Source organism: Grus americana, chromosome 2 (assembly GCF_028858705.1).
Source record: "Grus americana isolate bGruAme1 chromosome 2, bGruAme1.mat, whole genome shotgun sequence".
Taxonomy (NCBI): Eukaryota; Metazoa; Chordata; class Aves; order Gruiformes; family Gruidae; genus Grus; species Grus americana.
In genome coordinates this window covers 146,754,553-146,776,190 of record NC_072853.1, presented here as the reverse complement: position 1 = coordinate 146,776,190, position 21,638 = coordinate 146,754,553, and the positions used below count along the sequence as shown (strand labels likewise).

Genomic DNA, 21,638 nt, shown 5'->3' with positions numbered 1-21,638 from the left:
TGACACCCAGTGTTGTCTTTTAGAGCTGACAACCTGAGTACTTGCAAGTTTTCCCATTATATGTGTTCCTATATTTTATTACATTTCAGAGCAAAATTAAATTCATATAGTTGTTGGACTTTCTTCGGTTTACAGTTAATGGAGTTAACTGTTGGGTTTTGGCTGGAAGGAAAGTGCAGGACTGAACAAGGATGTTACTTTGCAGCAGCTGTTTCTTAAAGGTTTATTGGTCTGTGCTTAAAATCCTCCATTCTAACACATTGCTGCTATAATGTTCATACCTAGTTTTGTTCTGAATAAACTATTCAAATAAGGAGGATTAAAATTTTGGGCATTTAAACTCCATCATCATCAAAGGGTATTCCTCTCTAGAACTGATTTTATCACTTTGTTCAGTGCAAGTGGCATTTTTTTAATTATTTTATTTATAGTCTGTCATCCAGCCTATGCTAAAGGCAGCAGGTATTTCCTTTTGACCACAGCTCACACTGTCAGATCACACTGACCAAATACATGTACAGTCCTTTCCTTAGATAGCAGCCCTTCCAAGTGGAGTATGAACTACTTGGTTGCTAGAACTTACTCATTATGAGTATTTTTCATGAATGATAGGGAGACTACTTTGTAACAGGTTTTTCCACCGCTTATGACCTTGCATTTCTACAACTCATCTACAGCACTCAGAGGTTTCTCCTCTTCAGTTTGTTATTATAGTTCTTGCCTTCTTCTGTAATTCTTCCTCTAACATCCTCTATCAGACTGACCACAGTTAACCTGACAATGAAATCACCCATGGAAATTAAAAATGGGATTGTGAGCCCACCCCAAAAGACATCAGCTGCAGGAGTGGGTCTCTCAATGGAACTGGAACTGTTTCTTTTCTGGTGCTGCTGTCACTAGCAGCAGAAGTGCCTGTAAAACAGTTAAAAGTCATTGCCCCCAAGGCAATCATTTCTGATTAACACATTTCAGATGAAGGTTTTCCTAGATACCCCAACAATTTAAAACTCTCCTGTGACATTTCCCCCATCAGCTAGTTACAGGAACATGGAGCTTCCCATTTTGACCAACCAAGCTGCTGCAGAAATCACCCTCCCAGCCTGTCGCTTTAATGGAGTCAACTCTCTCTCCTTTCTCTTTCCCTCCCTTGTCTCTCCCATCCTTACTATACCTAAGCATGATCAGCCCTCATGGCTCATCCATACTGTCTTTACCATCTCTCCCCCATAAGAAGGGCTTGGATTCACAAGACATCAGGCTCCATTTTAAACAGGCACCTTGACCTCTTCTTCCAGACTACTCTTCATGTTCAGAAGTCCCCCAAGACTGCATCTCTGTACTCTCCTTTAAAGTCTCCTCTGCTACCAAAATTGAAACCTGTTCCAATTCCACTGCCAATCATGCTCTCATTCCCTCCTTAGCTACCACCATCCATGCTCTCTAATTTCTTTTTTGTTTAGTTATCTGTTAAAATCTTTTTGTCTGTGTTTATTGAGCACCTAGCACAGCAGAGGCCTCATCCATGGCCAGAGCTCCTACTGTGGTGGGCTCATACCATAGTAATATGAACAATAAACAGCATTCTTAAACAGTTCTGTGGAGCCTCTTCCTACAAAACATTTTCTCCTCTCAAGAAGAAATGCTGTCACAGTTTTGCAATCATCTCTAAAGCTGGGTGACTAAATATCAAGATTTTTTCTTCCCCAGCCACTTGTAAAAAAGCTGTTTCCCACTCTCTCAGGCATGCACTGGGCCACATTTGTGCTGGACTTCTGCATAAACATCCAGAACACACTTCTTTATTCCTCTTCATGTTCCTCTCTAAAGTTCTCCTTTGTGGGTGATGCCAACAAAAGCTCAGCTACTATGACAATACTCATCTCTCTGTACCCCTTCTTCCTTTGTTTTATCATGGAACTGGGAATTGTTTGGCACAAAGATAGACTTTTGTTCTTTCTGTACAGCACTTATTGCAGCAGAGTTCTGATGCAGACAAGATTTTCTAGGCACTGCAATACATGGTGCTCTCATCTCAGTGGTGAACAAGGGTAATCTGACACTCTCATAAGCTGCCTTAAAAGGCTTCTTTAGTTGTTCCAGTTTTACTCCTCTGAAAAGAATGCTTTCAAAATAGTCTGTTGCAGTGACTGTGCCATATGTGAGAAGCCTGGTTTCCTTCAGGACTATTTGCCTTTCAGAAACATTCAATTTTACAAAAACAGTGCTGTGCAGTCAGTTCAGGAAAGGTCTCTGGAGAAGACATTAGGCTATGAAATAATCTGCTTCCAAGGAGTAAGGTGAAAATACAACTAATTTCCTTCAGAACCTAACTTCTTTCAAATGTCCTAATGTCTCATCAAGAGGTCCCACCTTTCCTAATAATCTCCTCTGAAAAAGTTTCATGTTGTTCATGAAAGAACAACAAATCACTCTTTCAGGAATGTGAGGACAAGCACAAGTTCACATGGAGTTGGCTAGGATACAAAACTAAAGCATATCAGCTATTTTATGATTGCCACTCCAAGACTGCTGTTGCACTGCAGCTCAAAGCAGCTTACTGCACTTTCAGTGAAGGATAAACTAACTCGCACTTTCCTGGCATTAAAAGCACACATAGGATCAGTTACTACAAAGAAGCATACATAGGTGCGAACATGCTCCTCCCATCAGAAAGCGGTAACTGATCCTGCATGCAAAATCAGGTTCATGTAAAGCAATAGCAACCACAAAATTGCCTCAGCGTCAGGATGATGCATCTCCCCTAATGAACACACAGCATCTGTAGCGCAACTTGCCTTGCACCAACTCGAACGTGCATTCAGAAACCGAGCACCTAAGCACCATATTTAATTTGGGGCACATCCAAATACACATACTGGGACAGACAGCTTCCTTTTTCAGAGGAAACACCAGCAGCGTGGCTTGAAAAATAAGGACATGGCAGTGCTGGTAATAGAACCCAGATCTTCCCAAACTGTCATGGACCAACGGACTTTGCTTCCCCTCATCTGTCTTTGCAAACCAGTAATAAAACTCCTTCCAGCTTCTGAAAAGGTTGAAATTTGTTTTAATCTGTACAAAAGGAGGTAGAAGCAGACACGAAGGAATAGGGATTTGAGGCTGATGCAGTTCACAGCACTGACCACAGCTTTTCTGTGATGGTACAGTTTGTTTGGTTTTCATGTTCTTATTGTGTGGGTATTTTTCTTTCAAAGACTTTTTTAAATTTAAAATTTAAGTCCTTCTGCACCCTGTGATCAGGACTTTTTTTTTTTTTAAAACAGGCTCCTCCTTTTATTACTAGATAAGATATATTCAAAACTCTTTATTTTCTTAGTATAAACATATATATGTTATTGTAAAATAATACTCACGGTACCCAAGCTGGGAAATAACAAAGCTGTACTCTTCGACGTTATGGATGCTCGCCAGATCCCCATCCTCTTTCCTGCAAGATGTTAAGGCATCTTTCCATATTTTGGGGTCCCTGTGAATTATGTAACAGTGACCAGCATATGACATCCATTGATCAGGACATCTGATAGGTACATTAGTCTCTGAAAAGAAAAATTATCATGAAGAGTTTCAGTATTATATTCTTAAGTAAAGACTGAAAAATCACATAAGGAAAGATTTAACAAACAAATTAATTAATTATGTATTTTCTTCATGAAGAACAACAGAGCTGAAAAATATGTACAGGGATAATAATCTGCATGCATGATTAAAAGTTGAAACTTCCAGATGTTTTTAAAGAACACTACAGTTGCAAACAAGTGCTTCCATCTTGTGAAAAGACAGAGTTAAAAATTACGATAAAACACAGTTTTGACTTTTATATGCATGCATACATGCTGAAAGGTAAGGTTTGCATAGCTGTGCTTTATCATTTTTTCTAAACTCATGTCAGCATTTCTCTTCCTCCTCTATGCTATATAGCTTTATATGTTAAGAACCTGGGCTTACAAAACGTATTTATAAGGGTATATTTTTCCTCAAACCTTAAACATTTTATGGATTAGCCCCATTTGCTAGACTAGCAAAGAAAAAATAACTGCTTTTACAGGATCATGAGAGAACCCAAATAATACTGGTTTTAGGAATCCTTTTTGAAAGCTTCATTGAGAAAATTATACTGTCAAAGGAAATGATTTATGCTTAAAACTTGCTTTTAAAAGTTCAACAGAACAGCACCAGAGTACTGCCAACGACCACATCATTGTTCAGCAAACAATTCAGCTTTGGAAGGAGTGCCACTCAAACATATAATAAACAGAATATTGCTGTTGTAGAAACAAATTATCATTCTTGCAGCACTTCATTTATAATCAGCAGATGGGTTTAGCAAACACCAATATATAGAGTAGAACAAGGACAGCAGGTTTGCAGAAATTCTGTATGTCAGGGAAGGAGAAGCAAAGTGTTTATATATAACAGTGGGGTACATTCCATAGAAATTTTCAAGTAGACATCCAAAGTCATGACCAGTCAGGCAGCATATGCATTTTACAGTGCTTTGCTCTAACAGTCAGAGAATTGCTTTGAAAAAAAAATCTAGGCATATATGCACCTCCAACACGGTGCACCCTTCTGCAAACTGCAAGCACTGAATAGAACAGACATCAGCAGTTCAGACACAGCTACAAAGACAGTCGCAAAGGTATTTATTCCCCAATGAGTCCGTGAGAGTCTCTTTTTGCTTGTAAATCCAGTAACAGCAGGGAATTTGTTGCCACAAAACAAGAAAAGCAGTTGACAGTCTAGTTTGTTTGATGCAAATCTTATTGAATGACATAGCTGAGGATTTCTGAGTAAGAGAAAGTCTTCAGTTCTTAATTTCCAGTACTCAGCAAAAATGAACTCTGTGCTTCCCTATTCTCCTTTTTTTAAAAATACATGACAACACAAAGCCATACAATCTATTTTTTCATCCTAATGGAAACAAGTACTACTCCCTGAACTTCATGCGACTTAGGCAAAAGAAGCAATGCAAATTGCAACAAATAAGATGTAATAAAGGAAATTGCATTAATGTGTAAAAAATTGTCAAGCTGATGAATTTACTGTGTAAAGATCAAGACACAGAAATGAAGTTTATAAGCATAGAATGGTTATTCCTCAAATAGAGAGCAAATACTTTTGTAAACTTATTATAAGCTTGGCTTCCTGAAGTCTGAAGATCTCACAGTGATTGACTTGGGTGTCTAAAAGGGTGAAAGCATTAGCTGAATTTTGTCTCGTGACTCAGGTATTCAGATTTCTCTCTCTCACCCATCCTTTATGGTCTGATAAGAGAGCTCACACAGCAGCCACAACAGTGACACTAAAAGCATTTATTTCCTATAATTGAATGTTTTATGAAACATTTGGAAACCATACTTTAAGATTCACCTTGTTGGATTGGGATGAAATCTATTTTGGCAGTCACTCGGTGGAAGTAGACAGCCAGCCTTTTCTTAGAAAATTACGTTTAAAAACAAGCAAGTTTTGCAGGTGAAATTAACAGGTTCCTATTAATCCACTTTCTTGTATTACAGGGCAAATGCCTTGAAGCCTTAAGATTCTACATCACTTAGATGTATACAATGATGTGGCCCTCTGCTGGAAAAAACACTTCTGCTACAAAAAAAACCCAACAGCTGTTGGCTTCGTGAAAATCTTCATCTGCAACAAGAATAAATATTCTGTAAAGATTTTTCTCTACTTTGTTTTGGACATAAGCATGATTATATTCTTCTGTTGTAAAGTGTTCTTCTGTCCCACAGTCCTCACATACTGCTTTGCTATTTTCAATTGTAACTTCTAGGGTTAAAATTTGAAAGGATTGTCTCTGTGTGTAATGTTAAGTGCACAGCTAAGTATATGTATGAATTTGTGATTAATTTATTACTTGACTCAGGAGCCCTAGTCAGGAAAACATCATCTGCCATGAGTTTTCCTTTACATCATTAGAAGCTGAGGGCACTTAACACCTTGCATGATCACATGCTTATTCCTTTTATGACTTCCCCCCATGGGACATTTTGGAAAATATTTTATGAAATTAATCACTGCCGATCTCTGGTTAATTTGTCACCATGTTTACTCAGCAATTTCTGTATAATTGAAAACTTTCGTCTCATTTCTGTTCTTCCACCAAATTACTGGTAAACTAAGGGGGTGAGGGGAGAATCGAAAGCCTAATGCATAAGAAAGAAATGGCTCCTAAAACTGAATTTAAATCTAAATAAAATAGCAGCTAGTATTGAATTGATAGTATATTTCTAGTCATCAATGTTTAAGAACTGATGTATGAAACCTGAAAAGATGAGCAGTAGCCAATTGAACAATCTAAGACAACCTATATAAATTAAACTATTGGGTTACTGACTGTATACAAATACTAGCAAAACTTTACATCTTAATTTAGGAAATAATTAAAAAATGCACTGAAGTCCTTCTTAGATAAGGCAATAAATATGCTTGATTTCAATACTGAAGTATTATTTTAATTAAAGTATTAAATATTGGTTTCAATATTTAATTAACAAGACACTAGCTCATTCTTGTGGGTTTTTTTTTCTCTTAGCAATAAAGCAAAACAAATTAGGCAGAAGTCTCTATCCTAAGTGTTTTTGACTGAACTGATTATATAGTGGCAAAACCATGTTTTTTAAGCCAAACATCAAACACTGAGTTTCCAAAACATCTGGTTTTCCAATAATACTCATTAATAAATGGACTGGAAAGCAAGTAATGGTTTAGCTTTCTGCTTCTAAAACCTGTACAAAATAATGTCAGTGGAGATATTATGTCCTGGAAAGAGAAAGAAACTCAGAAAGAACAGAAAGGAGTGATGAAACAAAGGTATAAGTTACAAGGTTTTTATAATACACAGAGAGATAATAAGAAAAGAGATTTAAATAAAGCTATGAAAACTTATCCGTTTTGTCTTTCCCATGTACATTAGACAACTGCTAGAATTACATTTCTTCAGAAAAAGTGTCTGTATATACATAATTTATATAATTTCATAAGTCAAATACTTTTTATATATAAATAAATTCATATATCTATACATAAATATATATTTATAAAATAGATATATAAAAATTATTTAACTCTCTCAAAAGAAGTTTAAAACATTCCTCTAGTCCACTACCAACTTGCACTGGCATATTTACTCTTTCATAAGTAGTAAAAATAACAGCAAGAAGAAATAGATTAGTCTCACTGAGTACACGGGGCTTTGGATAATTACATCCTTTTTTTAAACATTACATTATTTCTCTTTTTATTTTATGAACAAAATCTGACAAGTCTGCTTGGTTTTGGAAAAGAGAACTCCACCATTTCTGCAATTTAGAACTGAAAACTACTGAAGAAAGATTACTGTACAGGAAGTAGGGAGGCCAGAACAAAAAGGAAGTACACACTGTTCACTTTTACAGGGAATCTTGGTCAAGGCACAGTCTGCAAGAGACCTTTGCTTGGTTTTACAATGTGCAATAACACCTATTAGTATTACAGATAAAAAACACTGGTCATTAATAATTTGTTGAGGGTTTATTACCAAACCTACCTCTAGGAATAATGAAAGATTCTAAAGTAGCATTTCCTCGTTTACAAATATAGCCAAGTTTCTGATCACATTCCCGATTCTCCCACTTAGCACCTTTGCCAGGATTTAATGCTGCACAGATTTTTCCAGGTTCTGGAGAAGGATGTCCTTTAAAAAAAAAATAAAAACAAAACAAAACCTCAACAAAGTATAAGCACAACATGGTTACCCTCCTAATTATTCTCACATTCTAATCTGTTCCATGCTTTCATTATAAGATAACATTAACATGTAGACAATTGCTATTCTCCACAGTCCTTTAGACTGATTGGGCATTTCATTCCCTTAAGACATATTTTTTCACAGCAACCACAAGTTGAGATATTTATCCAGTTCACAATTTAACAGCCTCTTCACAAGTTCAAAGTCTTGATGGAAGGAATTACAGTGCAGTTATTTATTTGTTTGGGGTTTTTCCCTTTCTAAACAAAGAATGTCTAATTTCATTAATTTCACCGATCTTTAGGTGAAAAAACCGTTCAGTATACTAAGTCAAATTCTGTTCTGAGTATAATAGTAAAGACAGAAAAATTATAAGTAATTATTTTGCTAATGTGAGCTTCTTGTCCACTTGTCTAAACAATAGCAGGATATTTGGATATTTTCAGTTGAAGATTAGCATTAGCACTAACAGAAACATCTAGAAGAAAAGTAGCACCTAGAGAACAGAACAAATTTCTGCAATAAACTGGATTAACTTTTCAAGATCTAGTCTAACATGATTAAACTTAACATGGATTTTCTTTCATTTCTGAACACATGCCACTATAATACACAGCAAGCAAGTGCTTGCTTACTCAGCAATAAACACAGCAAAACAATATTTTTTAGTGTGCAAGATGGTTCACTGAAAATTTTCCTATATCATTATGATTTCATTACCTTAGATTACAGTTAGTCTTATATTTGCAGTCATATCTTCTTCCCATAGGAGAAAAAGATCTTAATTCAAAAATACAAATTTAAATTGTTTTAATGCACAAAAATAGTTCAGCTGTTGGCAGTTAGCTCTCCCAAATGCCTAATCAGCATCATTCTAGTTTAAGTATTGATAACTTAGTTCCCATGTTTTTCTGTTATTTATTTAAGGCTAGTGAGATGGAAGAATATGAACCTTCCACAAATTCTTTTAAACTATACTAGTGGAAGAACAACCAGCTCTTCAACATCCAGGGTAATGGGGATGAGATAGAGGTAGGCTGACCAAAGTAAACTTCTGAAGGAGACAAAACCTATTTTATATTTGTGCTATGGACTTAAGAGTATTATCTTTGAATGAAATTAAAGAATATAAGGAGATAAAGATAAATGGAGCTCATTTTGGTTACACTAAAACCCACCTAGTTCGTACAAGACAACTGAGAGTTGTCTGCAGTTTTAACAACCATGAACAGCTCCCCTTGCCACTTTGGCTCCACCTCACAATCCGTTTTCCCCCACTCTTCATTACAGGCAGATCCTCATCAGTGCACTTGGATGATGGACCTATAAATACCTCCACAGCAACTTGCAATTCGGCCCATCTGTTTGCCTTCTGTGCTCACTCCATTGGAGAGCTCTTTATAAAGTTTGTCCACATAAAACATGCTTTTGGCCTTATCTACACAAGGAAGCCAATGGATGATACAATGGAGCGTGCATTTATGGTTACTGTAGATATAGTTACATGTGACATGCTCGATGAAGATAAAGTATTTACTCTGCATAACTTCAGACACCTAAATTAAATTAGTCTCCAAAGGCTTCCTGAATAGCCAGTGCAAGGGAAAAAGGGTCCTGCAAAAAGACACCTTAACATAGGCATTCTGAATAGTAAACCAGAAAAGCACCTCTTCTGCACCGTGTATACAGATGGCATAGGAGACTAGCTTTTTAATAATGGCATCAGAGCTCAACATTGCAACTACAGGTGTGAAGTATCTGGGTTTGCTTCAAAGTAGACTAATTTAACATGTTCAGTTTGATATGTGTTACTGCCATGGGTAGGTTAATCCTAAATGAAAATGAAAATCCAATCTTTAAGCAAATAACCAAAACAAATTGGAAGGGAAAGGAATTTTAAAAAAAACCCTAACATTCACTGACCAGTCTAATCTCACAAATGAGGACACCTATAGCATCAGATTTATTCTGTATTCATATAGAAATAAAGTAAATTAAGAAGATATACAAATGAAGTGTAAATAGATTACTTTTAAAACTTTCCTTGGATTTTGAGGCTAACATTTTGATTGTGAATAATAAATTAAGCCCAGTGTGTATCCCTAGCATAAGGGTCATTACTCACAGTGTTTATAGCCACAGTCAGAATCTTTCAACATCAAAACAAGCTCAATAATTGCAGGAGAACACAGTACTAGAAAATTAATGTGTTACATGATGACCAAATTTTTGCCTTTTAAACTGAGTAGCAACATATTTAACCTTACCTGGAACCCAATTTAAGTATCGAAAAGGAGCACCACCAACCCATTGCCATCCACTGTTGAAATTCAAACTGTTAAGCCCAAACCAGAGAGCAGAACTGAGTCCACCAGTCACACCTAGGTAACAGAGACAAAAAGAGACACTGGAAATACACAGCAAGAGCAAACATGTTCTCAGAACTTGAGAGCTGAATTCCTGCTAAACCGTCTGCTTCTCCTTTTTCCCCAGTGCAAGTTCAACAAATTTTACCCTTTTAGCAAAGCTGGCTGTGCTAAACCTGCAAAACCTGTCATCTTACATGGGTCACTTTGCTTTTAAAGTTTTCACATTTTTAGGTGTGGAGAATTTTATTAAAATAGAAAACAAAATTACACTTCTGCATGCTCGTTGTAAACCAATGATCATAACTATGAAACAAATAATGTTTTTTTCATAATTATAAAATATTAAATTGAAAAAGTTGCACAACAGGTCAAAAAACCAAAAATCAGTTTTCAAAAATGAAACATGAATAGTTTCCTGTTGTGTATTTTCTCTTCCAATAAATTGAAAAAGTGTGACTTTCAAATTTACAAAATATTGTAAAGTAAAAAAACTCTTTGCATTTTATCAAACTGCATTAAAACGCAATCATTCCAAACATCATCTTTTTAAAAGCACATCTTGTACATTTTTCAAACTCATCTGATTTCACTTCTTTAGCCAATGTTAAATCAGGCTTCCAAAACCAGTTCCAACTTATCGCTCTAGTTCTGAAAAGCACCTAGAAATATCATGCTTATCTATGGTCCTGCTGAATTCTCTAGCATTATTTATAGTCATTATTAATCAATTGTCTATCTCTGCCTTTCATATAAGACTCGGAAGTCCAGCTGAATGGCTGCTGATTTTTTTGAATTAAATATATTTCTGCATAGCTCACAGAAAATCGTTGTGCAGTATATATTATTTATTTCTGCTTCTGCTGATGGCATCATGCCAGTATGTAATTTTGCTCTATATATTTAGTTGTCTTTGACACCATGATTATGGGCAGCACTTGAAGCTTAGCAAGGTTAAAAGGAAGGGTAGTTAAGCACTGGAAAGGACCGGAATGTCATACAAAGCCTGATTTGGCACCAACACGTTAATGTGTTCCAGTACTACTTCTATATAAACAAGTTGTGGTTAAGACAATCAAGAACTGAGTATGACAGGAAATCCCAGTACTACCAGGGTAACTGTAAAATGAAAAACTGATTTTCACATACATTTGGCAGCCATATCTACTAGTCTGCAATTAAAACACACCTACTAATAACTCACTCCTACATGTTAGTGACAGATTGCTCCCTTGAGCATTAATTTCAACAATTTCATCACAGTAAAAAAAGACCCATGTTTTGACCAAATCTTTAAATTGAAAACAAAAGTTTAGAGAGAACAGATTGTTCATAGCATTAAAAATACATTTATCATTCCTCTAAATTGGAGAAATATAGATTTGATGAATAAGGAATTGGCTGGATGTCTGCATCCAAAGAGTTACAGTCAATGACTCAATGTCCAAATGGAAATCAGTAACAAGTGGTGTCCCTCTCGGGTCTGTATTGGGACAGATAATATTAAATATCTTCATCAGTGACATAGACAGTGGGATTAAGTGCACCCTCAGCAAGTTTGCAGGTGACACCTGCTATATTTTTTATGTTACTGTAAGTTTCTGGCAATATTTAATCAGAATAAAATAATCATTATCTGTCTGATTTTTCCAGCTGAATCATACAAGATAACGATTTAAATCTACTAATTACCAGAACTGAATAAATATCAGTTTTCTAGATGGAACATGCAATATAAGGTTCACTGTTACAACAATGCACTTAAAAAAACAAAACAAAACAAAACAAAACAAAACAAAACAAAACAAAACCAACCCACACAAAGCTCACAAAAACAGCTGATGGATAATATTACACTACCTGTCAGGTATGTTTGTTCATGTAACTCTGTGATGCTTAATAACTCTGCCTTCTGCTGTTGACAGCTTTTTCTTGCCTGGTGCCATTTCAGAGCTGCCTCAGTGTTTATCTGGTACTGGACATTTGTTAAAGGATCTGTATTCCACAGCGAATCAATACCATTAACTATAGAGAGAAAAAGAAATGCTGTAACTGATCATGAAGATGAAGCCAGATAAAATAAAATATAGAATGAATTGCATAGCAAAAATACACAAAACCTAAACACTGCTATAGACCTCTGATTTGAAAGGAGTCCTGAGGCTCTCTAATGTGATAGTAAATCCAGGGCAGAGCTAAATCATGACAGCCGTGTTCAACAGTGTAGAGGTAAACAAACAAGGTCACCATTTTCTCTGGTATAACAAAGCTGCTCTTCAAGATATGAGTGGCTAAAGTCACACTAAAAGAGTTCATTTGTCACTGTGGAGAAAAAGACTAAAAACGTCCAGAATCATGCTAGCTAAGGTGTATATCAAGCCGACCATTTTTCTGAGATAAGAAACCCTAATTTTTTTACCAGTTCTGGGTACTATATAAAGTGGCTATGGATTTTCTTACTGTGATAGAAGTAATCACATCCAAGCTCTGAATGCAAAACCTAGGTTATCAGCATCTATCTCACGCTTTTCTGCAATTCCTGATTTGTCTTATGCATGTATCTGACATACCTTCACACTTTCTTCTCTGCCACCTGACTGTGATCTCCTCGCATACCTGAGCTTGGCACGTTTAGGCAATGCCAAGCCAGTGAAAACGTCATCCAGCAGGGCCCAGCATTGGAAGTGGACCCAGAAGGTACCACACCCCTTACACTGCTGCAGCTTCTCCTGGCTCATCTCGACTAAATCCCCACAACAAGAAACAGAAAATTGTGTGATCTTACTCTGCCAAAAATGGAACCTACAGGAGGCCCCAACACTGAGCTAAATATCACATAAAGAGATTAAAGTTTCATGACAAAAGCAGAATATAGCAGAGGTCACTGTATGTCTGCTGACAATGGGAAAGCAACTGAAATTCCTGCAGCCTGTATCAGAGTTTCTGAAGTTGCAAGCTGTGAAAAATTTGAGAGAAAGAGGTCTTTTCCTTTTCCGAATTCAGACAGCTCAGAAAACTTAAGTGTGCAAATAAGAGGAAAACAGTACAATAAACAAAACTCAAGACAAAGGATGATACATGTTAAATGTCAGCAGGTCAGTAACCAGTTCCACTTTTTCCTGTATTAAATCTGATAGTCTATAGATAATATGAAGTGCTTATTTTCAAATTACCCTTATAAAAAAATGGGAACTTTCATCGCATTATCATCCATAAACCAACTTCTATCCAAAAATATTTTTTGACTATCAGGAGGCAAAATTTCTTTGCTACAGTACGTTCTACGAAACCATAAATTCGTGTGCACAAACGTGGGATAAAATGGAGATTGCAAAATTAGTAAAATCTGTAATTCAGTAAAGAAAACTGACTCCAACTTGATAGAAGGGGTTTTCTAAATCTTGTACAATTATTACAGAGGAAGAGGTAAACAAGTATTAGGCCTTCATCCAAACTTCCACCTCACTCCCCCAGTCTCATAATTTACAGCTGATTTGCACATGGTGCTCTCCTCTAGAACTTTGGTCTTTCATAAAAATAAAGTTAATTTCTGAACCTTGGAAAAAAATTTTTAAGATGTTTGAGTTTTATGAGGTCAAATGCTTTCACAGAGCAGGATTTTGGAAAAGCTATATGCTATTGTTTAAAGCTTAGTATCCCCAGAGAAACCAGAAGATGAATCACTTTTCTGGAATGATATATTTTAGCATCTAAACTAAATTAATGTTAAACCACACCTGACCTTAGTACATAAATTGAAAAAGAATTAAAAAGCTGAACTTTATCCCTACACAGATGAATTCAACATGCATTTTTTGTATACACTGAAATTAGTGAGAACTAGCTATTTCCACTACAATTACTATCAAAATCCCAGAAGTACAATATAGTAAGTCAGAAGATTTCACTCAGGTCTTTGCAAGTTCTCAACCTTTAAAGAAAAGCAGACCAAAAAAGCATTGAACTTCAGGTATAGCCCTTGACAGACAAGTTCAAACTCACAGGAAAGGCATAAAGTCCTGACCAATGCAGACAGTTATGGCATTTATAATTAAAGAAATGTCACCATGAGTATCATACCAAAATACAGTATTTCTCCTGAATTAGGAAATGGAAGAATCTTGAGAGATTTTGGTTTCAAAATTGCAAGCTGAAATCTGACCTTTGACTAGCAATAAAAAAAAAAAAAAAAGCATTCTTGTTTGTTTGTTTAGTTATCCATCCAAAGCAAGTTGGAATCTCAGTCCAATATCCTTGGAAACTTCATGAATAGAATCATGGCAAACAAAAACTGAATATAAATCTTGTTAGTCTATAAAATAACTGTCATTGCTTCCTCTCTGAGCATACAGTAGGGAAGGAATCTCATAATAAAGACATTACAGTTTATGTGAATTTATAATATAGTATATAAAGATGAAATGCTGTCAATAGTAAAAAAGTCTAAATTATAAAACTTCCTTCACATGTTTATCTTCACTTACATATCTTTTCCTAAAGTGCTCCTCTCTTTCTTTTTCCTAGATAAATTTGTGAGGTGCAAAGCCAGTTTATGAGTTCCAGATAAATTACAAGTAACACCATAAATCATCCCATACAACTTAGTTGACCAATTCACCGGGCATTTTGAACCAGATATAAAACCACAAGGAAAAACCCTTCAAAACATTTGGAAACACCAACATGGGGAAAAAGCCCATCATCAGAAATAAATTCAGTATTTGTAAATTAATAAAAGGATGCAGATTTGTCAAATAATTAAAATACCAGGCTAAGACTGTTTAAATATTTCCTTATTCTCTGCACTTTTTGTTTCCTTCCTAGTCAGCTGCAAGTTTTATGCATCACTTCTAAGACTTTCTAAATTCTTCACAGAAATTCTAGCTCTTTCTTCTGTCAGGAAAGGCACCTCAATGGACTTATGCCCACTTGAATACAGCTATAAGCACACCTCATGACTCACTCTCCTGATGGTCTTACACTGTGCAACCTGTTTTCTTCCCCAACACCTCCTTTTCTGTTGCAGTGCATCATACAGCTCATAAAGGCACACTGTAACCTGTAAAGAACCAGTATTTCCTAGGCTACTAAAAATTGTCTGATGTAGCAACACTTCTCAGTTTCTTCCTGTGCGATTTATTCTGTTGTCACTGTATCAGCACCTCTTTTTAAAGCACCAAATAAAGGGTCACACTCACAGTTACATTACCTCCACTGGTCAAATTTCTACACCTCTACTGAGTACAGTAACTGTTATAAATACAGTCTCATACCCTCTTCATTTTGGAGAACATTTGAGACAGTTTTGCTCACAGTGAAAAAAGTGACTGGTTCAATCATGATAATTTCACTATATGTCCGTGCAGGCCCCAGTAGGAACAGCTGTAATAGTTTGCATCATATACTTTCATATTGGCAGCTTTGCTCCCCCAGACAGTTTAAGAAACAGCAGACACTTTAATCTTATTAAATAAACTTTAACATACAAAGACTTACACATTCTGTATTTAAAGGTGCTGTTGGAGTTTATTAACTTACCACTCTCTCATGCAGTGCATTCCTCTTCATAGGGCTGACTAAAACTTCTGCTACCATAGCCTGTCTCTCATTAAAATATATGACCCAAACTTGAATATTTTATAGCCAGTACTGAAGAATCAGGAAGGAAACATGCAGGCAATCAGCATAAAGCAGCTTTTCCCAAAAACCAATCACAGCCATCTCAATGGATTTCCTTGAATTATGCCAAAGAATTAAACAAAATTTTAATGATGCCTCCTATTTGCTATACTCAAAGAATGCTAAACAGGTAGCATTCTTAAGTTGGTCTTGCATGTGCTCTATTAATGGGATTGATATTCTCAACATGTTTTTAATATCTGAAAAATAATACTGGCATAGAAAAGAAAACCATGTAATTTTGGTTTGTTTGAAATGAAGAATGCAACATCCATGGAAATCAGACAAGGACACTACTTCATCATCAAACCAGTTAAGATCAAGCCACGCTGTTTTCTTCACATCAAAGCAAAGACATGTTTTTCTCCTTAGCTCTGACTGCAGTCAGCTGGAGCTTTACAGCAAAACACAGTAATAACAAAGGGAGGGAGAAGTGCTACCTACATCTTTCAGCATGACAGAAGCAGCAGCTTGCAGACAAAATGCTTCGTATATATTTTATAGAAGTTAAGAGAAACTTCATTCAAATTTAAAAGAATTCAAATACAGACAGGCATATTTCTCCAATTTGCTTTAAGTAATATCAACATTTCTAAATAAAGTTCTGTATATTCATAATACTACAGTTGAAACTCTAACTATAGGCAAACCAGGGAATTTAGAATATAAATACTTCTCATAGATTTTAGACACAGAACTACAGCGTAGCACACAGATCTGGGAAATACTGTGATTTACAAAGAAGTTCATGTAAGCTCCTTCATGTTTCATAGAATCATAGAATGGTTTGGGTTGGAAGGGACCTCAAAGATCATCTAGTTCCAACCCCCCTTGACACAGGCAGGGACACCTTCCACTAGACCAAGTTGCCCAAAGCCTCATCCAACCTGGCCTTGAACACTTCCAGGGATGGGACATCCACAACTTCTCTGGGCAAACTGTTCCAGTACCTCACCACCCTCACAGTAAAGAATTTCTTCCTAACTTCTAATCTAAATCTACCCTCTTTCAGTTTAAAACCATTACCTCTCGTTCTGTCACTCCATGCCCTTGTAAACTGTCCCTCACCATCTCTCCTGTAGCCCCCTTCAGGTACTGGAAGGCTGCTCTAAGGTCTCCCCAGAGCCTTCTCTTCTCCGGGCTGAATAACCCCAACCCTCTCAGCCCGTCCTCATAGGAGAGGTGCTCTAGCCCTCTGACCATCTTCGTGGCCCTTCTCTGGACTTGCTCCAACAGCTCCATCTCTTTCTTGTCCTGTGGACCCCAGAGCTGGGCGCAGTACTCCAGGTAGGGTCTCACGAGAGCAGAGTAGAGGGAGAGAATCACCTCCCTTGGCCTGCTGGTCATGCTTCTAAAAAGCAACTGATTCTACAAAGTAGGTTTAATTTTCACTTAAGCTATAATCTAGCTTCCGATTCTGCTGCATAAACTTCTACATGGACTTTTGCATATACTAATGTAACATCTTTACATCTAATAAACATTCTATTTAAGTAAATGGAGTAATTACAGATTCTAGCATATGATTAACATGCTTTCACCTGGAGGTAGTTGGTCAATATTTTATACTGAGCCCAATATTTGCATATTTAAGTAGTTCCTAAAAGGATAGCAGGTTGCAATGGAGACATTTCAAACTGTATTTTGTACAGTAAAGCACATATAAGAACACCAATATTTTCAGGCAGCTAAATAACAGTACAGCAGAATCTTGAACATACAAAACTTACATTTCAATGGGCAAAATCCATACATCTTGTCAACATCATAATTTGAAGTGGTTCCACACCAGAACCAGCCATCTGATCTGCCAGCATCTGTGCAGTCAGCATACCATTTGTCATCAAACTTAAAAGGGAATACACAAGGTGCTCCATTGGCATTTCCTTTCACTGTGTAGGTATCTAAGGAGACACAACAATTTAAAAATGTATAAGCAGTAATAAGCATATCAGTTCAGCTTTATGATCACATTATAGCAAGCAGAGCTTGACAGCTTAGTATACAAACTGTGATAGAAATGGGACATTGATAATTTTACTCTCTAGGTCTAAGCTGATACTCATGTCCACAATGAGACAAATTTTTATTGCTTAAGGAGACTACTGACCAGAACTGACTGAGCCAAGAAAAGTACATTCCCATGCTAAATTTTACATGCATAACAATCAAAAGTATAAAATCCACACAGTTAAGAAATTTTCTTTTTAAGCACAAACAACTGCTGATTCTTCTGTCAATAACCCACTCCATTGCCAACCATTTTAGACAGGGAAGAGTATGAAAGATATATACCACCGAGTGACTCCAATATATTATGCCCAAATAAAATTTCCATTGTCATCTAAAGATAATTTTTGTTTCACCAGAAACCTGAGTCAATAAAAATTATCAAAGTAACTAAAGCAGTTTTCTGTATGTGCACATGTAATGTACTTGCATTGATGGGAGGACATACAGAGGAACACTACTTGACAGGGACTGCTAGAGAGATGACATACCAAGGTCACTGTATCACAGAGCTGCTAGAAAACAAAGGAGGAAGGAATGGCAGGCCATCACTCCATCTTCCCCCCTGCCTCCTTTCACATAATTTGCTCAGCTACAGTTCTTTTATTCTGGCTCTAGACCAAGGACTAGTACTGTAATCAGCCTTTGTAAACCCTAGAAAATGCATCCTTACCTCCCCCCATGCCCATTTCTGTTTATCAAAAAATACTAAATGGGAAGCCAAATGTTTTCCCAGATACTTATCATAAATATATGTATATATGTATGTATGTATCATACATAACTTTTTCAAAATTAACTATTTAAATTATCCTATTTCTTTGTCTAACACTTCTGCACCAACTCTGAGACTCACTTCAAACACCTAGGAAGGCATCTTCAATATGCTGGAGCTGAAGATATCAAGAGTTAATTAAATCCTTTACAGTGTAATTCATATTTGCTCTCCAAAGGAAAAAAAAGAAAAAAAAAATCAACAGACTATACACTTATGCTACATATTTCTGTACGCATGTAAATAGTAAAAGCTATCATTAACTGTTGTGTAATACTGTTCTAAATAACCATAGACTTTTTTCCCTCTCTCCAAATGAATCACTACCATGTATGGTTATTTATCTATCAGAACATTGACAGCTTGACAAAAAAGCAAAATTAACCCCTCAAAAAACATAAACCACACACTAAAGTATTGCTGATTTCACTGGAAGTCACACTCACTGATCATTAATGAGATGAAGGAATTTCTCCTACACTTCTAAATATTTCAATTACATACACATAGAAATGAATTTGAAATACAGAAATTAATTTACAGAACTTTACCTTCATAGCCTCGAGAACACAGATCGTCTGTGGTTCCGTAGACTTTCCACCTACTCCATAAACCAGATCCCTTGTACAGCATAATATTCTTTTCCTGTCTGTTTCCATAGTTGAAAAACAAATCTTCCCCTTGGATTGCAAAGAGAGTCTCATTTCTGCATTCCCATCGCTGAAGTTCACTAGCCTTGTCACAAGGATACAGAGTGATCGGAACCCAGTCTTTCTTCGAAGGCACTCCCAAGCACAATTTGAATGCTATGCTCATAAGCTGGTGATCTGAGACCCACCTGAATTTTTGTGACTCATTTTCTTGAACGCAAGGAGCAGTAGTCACTGAATTAGAACTTTTGGCCAGTACACAGCGCTTGTGATCTTCATTATATATTAAGAAGATGCTAGTATCTGTAAGATAAAAAAACCACTGGAATCATTTGGTTTGAAGTATCTTACTTACTATCTAAATGAAATATGAATCTGGACACTACTCTTGGAGTTAAAATCTCATCATCTGTTCAGCAAAAGAAGATGCAGTATTCCAGTGGCATACACCTGCTAAAGTGACTGTAGAATGCAACTAGTTCAGATGTGAGGACGTTTCAACTGTTTTGCATCAGTGAAAGCATCTACACTCACAAGCGCAAGGCAGCAGAGATGCAGATCTAGTGTCTCCTGTAGCTTTAAAGCATGAGTTAAACAGAAGAGAAAAAACATGTTCATGGTATTATTCCAAGCTGCACCCATGGGAGTTACTGAAACAAGGGGGCACGCACACCGTACACTGCAGATCCTGACACTGAGCGCTCCAGCAGCACTTCTTGATCCTGGCTCCCAGGCGTGAGGAGATGACAACAGCCATTAAGTTCTTCAGGCTCTGTTTCCCCACAGTGGGGAGTTCTGTTCCCATAAGGTCTGCTAAAATCCTTAAAGTCTTAACTGAGGGGAAAGATATTTTTTTAAGCTTTATACACAAGCTACTTGTAGGGCTAAAACAGAATATTCATTTTTCACTCAACTGCAGTAATCAGTGATTTCTTTCTCCTTTCTTATATTTCTCCATTATGAATGAAATACTGACCACAGTGGGATTAGCCATTATCAGGTATGCCTCTTAACAACTTATGAAAATCTACAAGGTTCTTCATAGCTCCCAAAGTTATTTCTCCCTCTAAGTAAGTAGTGCTTCACAGCATGCATTTTCATATATTCAAGGCTTATTTCAAAACTGTAACCGCTAGAAAGTTTTTACCATCTCTTACACTTGCATGTACTATGGAGTGCAGAATTTTTGAGTTGGTCTTGCCCAAAGACTGAGAATTTCTCTTCTCTGATCCCCTTGAGATACATTTTAGCATGGTAACTTAATAGTTTTCTCTGATATTGGATCGCATAATGTAACAGGATGCACAAGGTCTTAAAACTGTATTTTAACTGGGCTACAAGCTAGGAAAGAGAAATACTAATTTATGTGACCCTGGGCATTGAAGCTAATTAAAACATTATTTATTTTCGTGAATGATTACCAAATTAAACAAATTCTATAATGGAGAAATATTTAAGGGGAAAACAGTTTAACCACAGAAAATGTTCCACTCTCTGCTGAGGCTCCAATATGGAAGTGATCATACTTTTCTGCAGAAGAACAACCTGGGAACAAATAACCTCTCAGAGAAAGAGCTGACCTAGACTTATCTCATCCATGGTTCAGTTTCCTTCTCCTGTCCTTTGGCTTCCAACTCACTGGGAAGTAGTGTAAAACTGATGAGCACTGGAGTTAGAAATCGTTGCCTTTTGCCAATCTGTTTTACTCACAGACAATACAAGGAAATGTATAATTATCACTGCTGGTGATAACTTTTTTTATTCTGCTTTTCTACTAGCATTTAGCACAATGTTATTGTAAACTGATACATGCAATGCTTGCAACTCTCCTTTTCCTGAAATCTTAGTTAAAGTTTCTGGGTAAGAGATGTCAGACATTTTCACATGTGTGGAAAACACTGCCTGATCTTACAAACTGCTAAAATTGTATTTGTGGCCTAAAATAACATTCCTTATTTTATGCAGCTTATGGTATTAAAGAGAGGATGCTATACAAGTGTAAAAGGTACCCCAGAATCAAAAGCCTGGATTGCTGCATCCAAGCCTGAAAGGGTGCAGAGTTTGGGCTTCAGAAACAAGGTTAGAAAGCTGAACAAAGATGTCTGGCCAAGGGGGGAGAAAAAAAAAAAAATCTTTGATCCTCTGCTTTTCTGACTGCATCTTTACAAAGCATTAGCAGTGTGTAAACACAACACGAGCCCCAGTACATGCAGGGTTCTGACAGGGAATAATACACAGGTAAGCAGCTAAAGAGCCACCATGCCAAACAGGCACTGAAAATAAGTTGACACCAAGCAGGAGGACAGAATAGGAGGTAGCAGGATGCAGGAGCAACTGTGGCGGAGACTGTAGTTCCAGGATTTCCTTCCCCTCAGAGTTGCTCCTGTCTCATCCAT

The 21,638-nt window shown here is 36.7% G+C and overlaps 1 protein-coding gene across 4 annotated transcripts in view; it reads right to left on the bottom strand.

Annotated features, from left to right (window-relative positions):
- MRC1 (mannose receptor C-type 1) overlaps positions 1–21,638 on the bottom strand; it is a 60,612-nt gene that overhangs the window by 36,971 nt on the left and 2,003 nt on the right. Inside the window, exons 1-7 of one of the 4 annotated variants that reach the window (XM_054816690.1) lie at positions 19,431–19,545; positions 19,144–19,327; positions 17,538–17,711; positions 11,989–12,153; positions 10,030–10,143; positions 7,562–7,708; positions 3,375–3,557 (exon numbers count right to left, since the gene is read on the bottom strand). In XM_054816690.1, the coding sequence (XP_054672665.1) occupies positions 3,375–3,557; positions 7,562–7,708; positions 10,030–10,143; positions 11,989–12,153; positions 17,538–17,711; positions 19,144–19,225 (865 nt within the window). In that variant the 5' untranslated portion in view covers positions 19,226–19,327; positions 19,431–19,545. Of the gene's footprint in view, positions 1–3,374; positions 3,558–7,561; positions 7,709–10,029; positions 10,144–11,988; positions 12,154–17,537; positions 17,712–19,143; positions 19,546–21,638 lie in introns of those variants that run through there. The other 3 variants (XM_054816689.1, XM_054816692.1, XM_054816691.1) reach the window with 3 other exon arrangements.